Source organism: Pollachius pollachius (genome assembly GCF_949987615.1).
Source record: "Pollachius pollachius genome assembly, chromosome: 16".
NCBI classification, from domain to species: Eukaryota; Metazoa; Chordata; class Actinopteri; order Gadiformes; family Gadidae; genus Pollachius; species Pollachius pollachius.
The window spans coordinates 2,422,368-2,433,799 of NC_136949.1; the positions used below are offsets into that span (position 1 = coordinate 2,422,368).

The following is an 11,432-nucleotide window of genomic DNA, read 5'->3' on the forward strand; positions in this document are numbered from 1 at the left end:
GGGGTGTGGCCAGCCGAGCCGGCGGAGTCCAGGAAATCCTGGAGCGACGACGTCTCGCCCAGCAGGAGAAGTGGTTCCTGGTCCGAGGCTACTGGGACCGAGCTGTGGGATGGAGGACCGACAGGAAGTAAGTTCCCTCTGATGACATGTCGACCACGACCTCAGAGAGCTGTTGATCAGTCGCACCCTGAAACACGAGCTGGAGACTCAACAAGTTCGCAGATAAGAGCGACTATCAGGTTGAGACGTAATCTCGCAGCGTTCAGAAACACTCATTGTTAACTGATCTGTGTTTATCTTGTATCTGTATATTGGGTGTATATTTTTATCTATTGCATGATAGGCCTTTTGAGGATGTTGAAATACAACCATTTGGCCATTAATGACTTCCTGGTTATCTGAGGCAGACCAAAGGTTTACCTTGAACTCTCCATTGCTCACACAAGTGTCCCACAAGAACAAACACAAAGACATAACAAACCTTCAAAATAAGAGCATGTCTTTGGAAAACCAATTTGTGGTCAGCTAAGTTAAAAAATGTGTGTGTCAACAGAGGAGGGTGGTCTACTTCGCGAGTGGGGAGACTATGAAGGAGGAAGAGGAGGAGGAAGATCCAACACATGATGAGACGCTCAGGGAACCATTAGAGAGGGTGAACGACTCCAGACCAACACTTAATCAGTTGTATCGTCGCACTCTTCTCTCTAACACTAAATCAGTTGCATCGTCTCACTCTTCTCTCTAACACTAAATATGTTGCATCATCTCACTCTTCTCTCTGAACACAATCAATTGTATCGTCTCACACTTGACTGAACACTAAATCTGTTGTATCGTCTCACTCTTCTCTCTGAACACTAAATCTGTTGTATCGTCTCACTCTTCTCTCTGAACACTAAATCTGTTGTATCGTCTCACTCTTCTCTCTGAACACTAAATCTGTTGTATCGTCTCACTCTTCTCCTCTTGTGTTCCTCAGACTTGGAGGTCGTGGAGGAAAACTGGTGGTCTGGTGATGAAGATGACCCTCCATGGTAACACGCACGCACGCACGCACGCACGCACGCACGCACACACACACACACACACACACACACACACACACACACACACACACACACACACACACACACACACACACACACACACACACACACACACACACAGTGGTGATAGGGATTTTCTAGCGTTCCTGTCTTTACATTGATTTATGTGACCGTTTAATTAAGCTCAGTTTCTGAAAATATTTTGTGATAAAGGTGACAGATGACGTTCTTATCGTGTTATTTATTAGTGAAAGTCGAAATTTGTAACACTCTTTATATGCATGCATTTTTTTCTCTTGTACACTGTTTTATTATGTTGTTGTTCAATCAATTAATCAATCAATCAATCCTTTAATTAACCAGGTAGAAATTCATTGAGATTAAAATCTCTTTTATGAGAATGACCTGGCCAAGAAGGCAGCACCATGATAAAATAAACACAATCAACAGTCACATACAATTCTCAAAAACCACACTCAGCACCAGTCAATGTTCAGTACAAGATAAGGGACACGACTATGTATGAAAATAAAAAATGAAAATAAAAATATATAAACCGCGACAGACAAAATGAATGCACCTTGCTGAAATTTACAAGCAGTTGCATTTTCCGAGAGAACTATTTTCCCTGTCCTTCAGCATTACTTTAGTTCTCCTAAGGTAACCAGCACTGACAGCTTCAGGTGCTTTGGTATGTATGTTGGCATGCATGCATGTATGCATACATGCACACTCTGGTAATCAAAAATGTAAGTCAAGTCTCAACACCGACCCCTGACATATAAAGAATATCAAATAAAGTATCTGTATTTACTAGTGCTCTCAGTTTAACGCGTTATTAACGGCGTTAACGCAAACCAATTTTAACGGCGTTAATTTTTTTATCGCGCGATTAACGCTCTTTTGGTTTGGCAAACATTGTCGTTTTTTCACCTGCTGTCTAGCAACAACTAGTCACTTAAGAAAAACTCCAAAACCATACCGGATGTAGCTACACCGGAAACAAAACAACAAGCACGCCGCACAAAAACTCCTTAAAAGTGTGTGTGTGTTTGTGTGTCACTCTGTTTGAGCCTGGTACTAGAGTTCAATGTTGTCATTAGCTGTTACCTCTTTCCGACCAATCGCAGTTCAAGGACCACCTGGGCTGTACCACTTCGGAAGGGGCCGCTCAGTTACTCCCCTCTAGACAAAATCGACTTGGTTGCGACGTTGACAGTTTTTGAGTGTTACGGCTGTTGAGTGAGTGAGAGGTTGTGGGCGCACAGCTCAGGCTGTCGGACGGCGCTGCAAGAAACTTTTATAAACGCAATATTGTTATCCCGCAGTAATCAGCCCCATAGCCCCGAAACGTTAACGGCCCACCCCAGCTCTCCCGATTACCACTCCGCCGCCGTGTGTGTGTGTAGGTGTTATTCGATAGCCTGGTAATGTGTATAGGCCTTCGTACGGTAGGAATATTCATGCTGGTTTAAATAATAAATGTTATAGTATTTCCCACCTTTAATGAGCAAGAGTTTTGTTCGAAAGTTCAGTGATTGAAACAAATAAAAGCCTGGGCTATTGAAGTTTTACGGTAGGCCTACCACTGTCATGCACCTCCCTGATGTCAAGTGGACCGGGTTGAATTCACTGCGGGTCTCTTCTTATATCCATCTTACCAAATATATTTTATTACTGTCCTTCTCAACACTCTGATCTCATTAAAAGGCTAGCAGCACGAAATCAAGGGATATTTAGTATATAAAGAAATGTGCAATTAATCGCGAGTTAACTATGACATTGATGCGATTAATCGCGATTAAATATTTTAATCGCTTGACAGCACTAGTATTTACGTCATGATATGCAGAGCAACTTCTAGGCTCCTTTAAGCCTGCTGCTGCAGGAGACAGTGGACTGTGTTTAACACTGACCCTGATCAGGGTTTACAGTGTGTCTCTCTACTCCCTGCAGCGTGTGACTTCCTGGGGGTGCGGCTGGCCGGCCTGTTGGGGCTGGACTCCGCCAAGTACCAGTACGCCATCGACCTGCACCGCCGCCGCCACCCGCAGGTGGGAGAGAGAACAGAGAACACAACGGGACAGTAGAACAGTAGGCCTACGTCTAAAGTACCGATACAGAAGTATAGCTCAGTTATTCATAAACTGTGACTCCTCCTCCTCCTCCTCCTCGATGCTCCAGATACCTGAGGACCTGAGTGGAGCCAGGGGGGAGAGGATTGTCCTCTCCACCAGACCGGACCGCACTTACAGCGCCACAGAACCCAGAACCGTGGGTCAAGGGGCGCACAACGGGGCCTTTCAGCATGATCGAGACCCCTAAACCAACAGTAAAGAAGAGAAGGAATGTTCTGTGATTTGAGATTTTCTTTGAAAACATTCAACAGAAACGTTCCATTTGTAATTTATCAGTACTTTACTTAGCAAAGTGGGATAAGGTTTGAAACTTTTAAATAAAATGTGAAACACAAATCGTTTTTTTGGATCAGTTATTTTATTTAAAAACGGAAAAATATATTTTAATATGTGGACGTATTCGACAGTACGTACAATATTAAATGTAATCGTTGACTAGCAAAAACAAAGCGAAGTAAAAACGGAAGAATTTATGAAAATCATTTTCCGACGAGGATGGGATTCGAACCCACGCGTGCAGAGCACAATGGATTAGCAGTCCATCGCCTTAACCACTCGGCCACCTCGTCTCGTTACCGCGCTATGTAGTAGAAAACGATCCAATTACTGCGCGGATAAGAACATAAATACCTAAATTCACAACATTTTTGAAATTCTAAAGTGTAATAAGTAATTCAGCTGAAGAAAGACTAGAAAAAATAAGTAAAGAAGTAGAAACACATGCATGTGATACATAAATCCACCAGCAGATGGCAATGTTGGTCTTTAGTCCCATCTTTATGCGTTTTAATATACATATATCATTGATCATGACAATGTGGATGTCTTCCATGAGTTAACATTGATTTAAAAGTCTGAAAGCTTTGAACTCAGTCACTTTATTTGCTGCATATTGTTATTGGTGAAGGTCTACCGTTATTGTTTAATGAGCATCAGACTTTACCTGAGCCATAAATACATAATTCCGCTATCAGTAATGCGGTTCAAGGATCCAATTTTACGGCAGGTATAAACCGTTTTCAGGTATAAAGGTCTCAGGTGGTCAACATCCTCTTTTAAAGCTCAGTCTAACTGTAATGAGGACCACTCGTGTCTGATGGCCATGAAGCTGCTGCTGTTGATCGGACTGGCGTCCCTTGCCGCCGCGCACTCTGTGAGTTATCGTTCAACATCCATTATGTAACAAGTTAAATATGTATTCTTACATTATGTGTGCAATATATGATATTAAGGAGTAATCAGAATTTTTTTCCCCCCCAGATACCTCGTTTTCAAGATGTACATGGTATGCGAATTATTTGTGTGTGTGTGTGTGTGTGTGTGTGTGTGTATAAACATAGATATTAAAATATATATATATTGAGTGCATTATAAGTTATTTGTAGCAATACTGTATAAGGTTGTATGTAGTATTTGAATGTATCATAATGTATTGCATTATGGTGTAATCCGATTAGTAAATGCATGTAAGTAGCATTGGTGCTAACACTGCAGTCGGAGCACGAAGTGTGTAATGACAGTGTACCGATGCTTCCAGAGGTCTATCCGAACGGAGAGGATGTGAATCCCCTGATGAATCTGGGTGAGTAGAACTACTAATACACACTGGGCTTCAAGTACTTCTGCCTCTACTACTACTACTACTACTGTTTGTCACTATGAGGCTTATGTTCATCAGACTGTTTATACTCCAAGTTACGCTGTATTTCTGAATGAAGATGTGATGCATATTTCACGTGTCGTACTACAGGTTCAAAGGACAACTTGGTGGAGGGGGACATCCTTCTACCGGTCAGTAAGGCTCTTTGTGATTATTAAAACATAACTCCTCTCACGTGAATGTGTAACACATCAACGTCTGGTCGCCACAGGAAGGTCGAAACGCGCTGGTCGATACACGCTACAGATGGAAGTTTCCTATCCCCTACATCCTTGGAGACGACCTCGGTGCGTCCTGACCTCTAACTCTTACCCTTAACCCTTAACCTTTAACGCCTGACTCTTAACCTTTAACTCGTAATCCTTCATCCCTAATCCTGCTTTTTACCCTTAACCCTACCTCTAACCCTTAACCCTAACCTCTAAGACTTGACCCTTAAACTCTAACCCTTAACCCTACCTCAAACCCATTATCTTTAACTCCTAACACTTAGCCCTAGCTGTGACCCTTAACCTCTAACGCTTACCCTAACGCACCAAGCCCTCATCCCGAGAGGTTAGCATTGAGCGCTGCATGGCTCCCCAGCTAACGGTTTTCCTGCTCCTCAGACCTGAATGCGAAGGGCTGCGTCCACCAGGCCTTCGAGATGTACCGCCTCAAGTCCTGCGTGGACTTCAAGCCCTACGAGGGAGAGAAGACCTTCATCAAGTTTGAGAAGAGAGGCGGGCAAGTCTACCTCCCTTCAACCTTACGTACTGTGTGTATGTGAGACCCAAACCAGAGGGTCAGTACTAGAGAACCAGCGTGAAGGCCAGTACTACAGCCTAAATACCAGAAACCAGCCTGGAGAACAGGGACTCGTGAACTAGACCTAACCTCAGTGCCCAGACCACGGTCCACGGGGAACTGGTCCCTCAGGTGGATGACGTCACTGGGAGAAGCCCACGGTTCAGCACCTCAGTTCCTTATACGTTGATTACTCTCTGATGTTGTGGGAGTGAATGTGACTCCATATTGACCGGCCCTGTGGAGTGACATGTGTGTGTACTGCCGACGGGGACCCCGGTGGTGTTCTCAGCGGAGCCCTGGGGTGACTCCGACGCCTCAACCCCTTCTGCTGGTCGGCTCTCCTTCCAGGTGCTTCTCCAGCGTGGGAGACCAGCAGAGCGGGCAGATCCTGTCCCTGGGGGACGGGTGCGACCACAAGGCCGTGATCGAGCACGAGCTGCTGCATGCGCTGGGCTTCTACCACGAGCAGTCCCGGACGGACCGCGACGACTACGTGGACATCTGGCTGGACCAGGTCATACCTGGTGGGTGTTCTCTGGAGGCCAGCTCCCCTGAGTGAGCCTCAGTCCTAACGCCCTTAACGACCAACCTTCTCCCACACAGGAATGGAGCACAACTTCAACAAGTACAACGACGACTTCATCACGGACCAGAACACGGCGTACGACTACGAGTCCATCATGCACTACCGGCCGTTCTCCTTCAACAAGGACCCCTCGTTGCCCACCGTCACCACCAAGATCCCCGCCTTCTTCAACATCATCGGCCAGTACCTGGACTTCAGCCGCCTGGACGTGCTCCGGCTCAACCGCATGTACAACTGCTGTGAGTAGAAGACCTAGAGGCCAGAGGTCTGTGAGCTCTAGAGGCTAATGACTAGAGGTCTGTGAGCTCTAGAGACCAGAGGTCTGTGAGCTCTGGAGACTAGAGGTCTGTGAGCACTAGAGACTAGAGGTCTGTGAGCACTAGAGACTAGAGGTCTGTGAGCTCTAGAGACTAGAGGTCTGTGAGCTCAAGAGACTAGAGGTCGGTTAGCACTAGAGACTAGAGGTCTGTGAGCTCTAGAGGCTAGCGACTAGAGGTCGGTGAGCTCTAGAGGCTAGCGACTAGAGGTCTGTGAGCTCTAGAGGCTAGAGGTCTGTGAAACTCTATAGACTAGAGGTCTGTGAGCTCTAGAGACTAGAGGTCTGTGAAACTCTATAGACTAGAGGTCTGTGAGCTCTAGGGACTAGAGACTAGAGGTCTGTGAGCTCTAGAGACTCGAGGTCTGTGAAGCTCTAGAGACTAGAGGTCTGTGAGCTCTAGGGACTAGACTTCTGTGTAGCTCTTTATACTTTATAAGTCTATTCCTCACAAGCATGAGCTGATTCCATTTCCCTCGACCAATGAGCTGCTGTCCCGCCCCCAGCCGGCCCCCTCACCCTATTGGACCAGTGTGCCTTCGAGACGGACAGCGTGTGCGGGATGATCCAGAGCCCCTCTGACGACGCAGACTGGGTCCACACCGCCAGCCGGCCGGGGGCGGAGGACCACACCCTGATGGGCCGCTGCAGAGGTGCACCACCCACCGGGACTCCTGCTGCTACGTCGCCACTAAACCACACCTCCGAACTACTACACCACTAAATTACACCACTAAACTACACCTAACTGCTACGTCACCACTAAACTACACCTTACTACTACATCACCGCTAAACTAAACATCCCAACTACCACACCACTAAACTACACCTCCTAACTACTCACCCCTATACTACACCTAACTACTACTACACCACTAAACTACACCTCCTTCTACTAGCAACTAAACTACACCTTAATACTACTACACCACTAAACTAAACCTCCCAACTACTACACCACTAAACTACACCTCCTAACTACTTACCACTAAACTACACCTAACTACTACTACACCACTAAACTACACCTAATTGCTACGTCACCACTAAACTACACCTAACTACTACATCACCACTAAACTACACATCCCAACTACCACACCACTTAACTACACCTCCCCACCATTAAATTACACCACTAAACTACACCACTAAACTACACCTCCTAACTACTAACCGCTATACTACACCTAACTACTACTACACCACTAAACTACACCTCCCCACCACTAAACTACACCTCCTTCTACTAACCACCTAACTACACCCTAAATACTACACCACTAAACTAAACCTACCAAATAGTACACTACTGCCCTTACCTCAGCTGAGCTGATCAGGTGATGTGTGATGTCATCGTGATGTCATCGTGACGTCATCGTGACGTCATGATGACCTCGTCCCGCTGTCTCCAGACGCCGGTCACTTCATGTACTTCGACACGTCGTCGGGCCCCCCCCAGACCTCTGCCCTGCTGGAGTCCCGGACCCTCTATCCCCGCAGGAAGGGCCAGTGCCTGCAGTTCTTCTACAAGATGACCGGAGACCCCCAGGACCGCCTGGTGGTCTGGCTCAAGAAGGACGATGGCACCGGAACCATCCGCAATATGAGGAAGGTCCACACCTTCCACGGTGAGACCCTGGGAGAGACCTAGGGGGGCCTGGTACTTCGCAGGCCTGGACTCTGTACTGGGTCCTGGGGCGGACTCTGTTCTGGGTCCTGGGGCGGGACTCTGTACTGGGGCGGGACTCTCTATTGGGGAGGGACTCTGTTCTGGGTCCTGGGGCGGACTCTGTTCTGGGTCCTGGGGTGGGACTCTGTACTGGGGCGGCACTCTCTTCTGGGGAGGGACTCTGTTCTGGGTCCTGGGGCAGACTCTGTTCTGGGTCCTGGGGCGGACTCTGTTCTGGGTCCTGGGGTGGGACTCTGTACTGGGGTAGAACTCTGTCCTGGGGCGGACTCTTTCCTCTGTACTGGGGCGGACTATTTCCTCAGTACTGGGGCGGGCTCTGTTCTGGGTCCTGGGGCGGACTCTGTTCTGGGTCCTGGGGCGGACTCTGTTCTGGGTCCTGGGGCGGACTCTGTTCTGGGTCCTGGGGCGGACTCTGCTGGCTAACAAGCTGCAGATGTCTGATGAGACATTTCTGAAGAACACATTTGAAGGGTTTGAGAGGTTCTGAGGGAACTACTACTGATCACCAAGTTAACTAACTTAACTACTAACTTAAATACTAACTAACTAACAATGTCCATGTTGAGGGTCTAGGCAGCTAGGACAGGGTCTAGGAGGCTAGGACAGGGTCTAGGGTCTAGGAGGCTAGGACAGGGTCCAGGTAGCAAGGACATGGTTTAGGGTCTAGGAGGCTAGGGCAGGGTCTAGGGTCTAGGACGCTAGGGCAGGGTCTAGGGCCTAGCCAGCTAGGAAAGGGTTTAGGGTCTAGGAGGGTAGGACAGGGTCTAGGGCCTAGGCAGCTAGAGGTCCTTGTTGTGATCAGACGTTCACAGATTCCCTTCCCGTTTCCTCCAGCCGACTCCGACCACTCCTGGAAGATCGCTCACGTCCCCTTGGCGTCGACGGTGAAGTTCCGCTACTCGCTCCAGGCGGTGCGGGGCGGGGCCACGCCCACGGCTGGCGGCGTGTTCGTGGACGACGTGGCGCTGACGGAGACGGCGTGCCCCGCCGCCGTCTGGCGGATCCAGAACTTCTCCCGCATCATGGAGGGGGCGGACGCCACCACCCCCATAGACAGCCCGCCTTTCTACAGCCCCGAGGGGTACGCCTTCGGCGTGCGAGTCATACCACGCTCCACCTACAGTGACTACAGTGGCGACTACACCGGGCTGTACTTCCACCTGGTCAGCGGCGACAACGACGTGGTGATGGACTGGCCGGCCGTCAACCGGCAGGCCCGGCTGGTGGTGATGGACCAGGACCCCGACGTCACCCAGAGGATGTCCACCGCACGCAGCCTCACCACCGACATGAACACCAGTGAGTCCTCACTGTAGGGTCAACAGATTGTGTGTTTATCTAGTCTGTACTAGTTAGGACCAGAGAGTCCCCACTAAGCAGGATCTACAGGATGTGTGTGTATCTAGTCTGTAGTAGTGAGGACCAGTGTCTCCCCACTAAGCAAGAGCTACAGGATGTGTGTGTATCTAGTCTGTAGTAGTGAGGACCAGTGTGTCCCCACTAAGCCAGATCTACAGGATGTGTGTGTATCTAGTCTGTAGTAGTGAGGACCAGTGAGTCCCCACTGGCAGGGTCTACAGATTGTGTGTGTATCTAGTCTGTAATAGTGAGGACCAGTGAGTCCCCACTAAGCAGGATCTACAGGATGTGTGTTTATCTAGTCTGTAGTAGTGAGGACCAGTGAGTCCTCACTACGCTAGCTAGCTGCTAGCTACGGCGCATGCTAGCCGTCAGCTATGGCGCTTGCTAGCCGCTAGCTTCGGCTCTTGCTAGCCGCTAGCTACGGCGCTTGCTAGCCGCTAGCTTCGGCGCTTGCTAGCCGCTAGCTACGGCGCTTGCTAGCCGCTAGCTACGACTAGAAGACCCCCTTACGACTGTGTTCTTCCCTCCCAGTGGCCGACGGGAGGCTGATGTGGGACGACCCGTCCAAGGTGGGCACGCTGGACCCGGCATGCGGATGCTACCGCGGGCAGTCCTGGGGGTGGAGCAACTTTGTGAAGCACTTCGACCTGCGGCGCCGCAGCTACCTGAAGAACGACGACCTCATCATCCTCGTGGACTTTGAGGGTGAGCCGCCCATGCTGTGAGACGGGGGGTTTGGGGTCTGACGGGATAGGACAGACAGGAGGCAGACAGACGGGTAGGACACTGATGAGTAGAGAGACAGGTCAGAGAGACAGACAAGTTCAAACAGGTAGCAGACAGACAGGTAGCAGACAGGCCGGTAGCAGACTGACAGGTAGCAGATAGGCCTGTAGCAGACAGACAGGTAGCAGAAAGGCTGGTAGCAGATAGACAGGTAGCAGACAGGCTGGTAGAAGACAGGCCAGTAGCAGACAGACAGGTAGCAGAGAGGCCGCTAGCAGACAGACAGGTAGCAAAAAGGCTGGTAGCAGATAGACAGGTAACAAACAGGTAGCAGACAGACAGGTAGCAGACAGGCCGGTAGAAGACAGGACGGTAGCAGACAGACAGGTAGCAGAGAGGCCGGTAGCAGACAGACAGGTAGCAAAGGTTTGGGGTTCCTGTGTTGAAAAGAGATTTGATGATCTCTGTTTCTGCAGACATAACGTCCCTGGTGAATACAGAGGTCCCCATCCAGCCCAGAACGGTCTAGGAGTTAGGTAAAACACACACACGCACGCACACACACACACACACACACACACACACACACACACACACACACACACACACACACACACACACACAACCACACACACACCTGGCTTTCGCTGTTGTTTATCATGTTTTTTTATTGTGTTTTTTTCATCAGATCCCAGAATTGTTTCTGTGGCAGCGAAACCAGACTAGTAGGTCTTGGACACACAACACACAAATAATGTAAATCTATAGACCAATCAATTCTTTAAATACATCTACAAAGGCAATTCATGTGCATACATGTGGACAGTTTCAGTTGGATTCGGGCCTAAAAACATGATGGCTCTGGGTCTAGAAACATGATGTGGAGCTGAGTCAAGATGGATCTGGACTCTTAAATCTGAACCTAAATGTCTTGTTTTTCTTGAATGAGGAGGGTTGATGTGTTACTTCAGAGTTATGTGTTCTCTCCACTGATTAAACCTCAATAAAGTGTTAATGATTCTTCTGTTGCCCTGCAGTCCTTCCCAGCTACAGAACATCTCAGGGCCATGGGAATCAGATTATTCCTACTGCCCCCTTCAGACACAACAGCCAA

General features: G+C 48.8%; 2 protein-coding genes across 2 annotated transcripts; both read left to right on the forward strand.

The window, feature by feature from the left end:
• Positions 1-3: 3 nt before the first annotated feature.
• On the forward strand, positions 4-3,507 carry LOC307087767 (protein FAM177A1). Its single transcript, XM_079753411.1, has 5 exons — positions 4-127; positions 554-652; positions 980-1,034; positions 3,003-3,100; positions 3,231-3,507. Exons 1-5 carry the CDS (start codon positions 110-112, stop codon positions 3,369-3,371), a joined length of 411 nt encoding a protein of 136 aa, XP_079609537.1. The 5' UTR covers positions 4-109; the 3' UTR covers positions 3,372-3,507.
• A 779-nt stretch (positions 3,508-4,286) lies between these two features.
• On the forward strand, positions 4,287-10,847 carry LOC307088357 (meprin A subunit alpha-like; the record flags this gene model as incomplete). The annotated part of the gene is made up of 13 exons (XM_079754213.1): positions 4,287-4,337; positions 4,445-4,469; positions 4,722-4,766; positions 4,935-4,975; positions 5,056-5,131; positions 5,453-5,570; positions 5,982-6,157; positions 6,237-6,458; positions 7,042-7,188; positions 7,953-8,168; positions 9,065-9,529; positions 10,124-10,297; positions 10,795-10,847. 13 exons carry the CDS (start codon positions 4,287-4,289, stop codon positions 10,845-10,847), a joined length of 1,809 nt encoding a protein of 602 aa, XP_079610339.1.
• Between the last annotated feature and the right edge of the window lie 585 nt (positions 10,848-11,432).

Excerpts from the sequence above, each read along its gene's own strand:
- LOC307087767 (XM_079753411.1), top strand. Across the intron at positions 653-979 it reads TCAGGGAACCATTAGAGAGG|ACTTGGAGGTCGTGGAGGAA; the intron begins GTGAACGACTCC and ends TGTGTTCCTCAG. Across the intron at positions 3,101-3,230 it reads ACCGCCGCCGCCACCCGCAG|ATACCTGAGGACCTGAGTGG; the intron begins GTGGGAGAGAGA and ends TCGATGCTCCAG.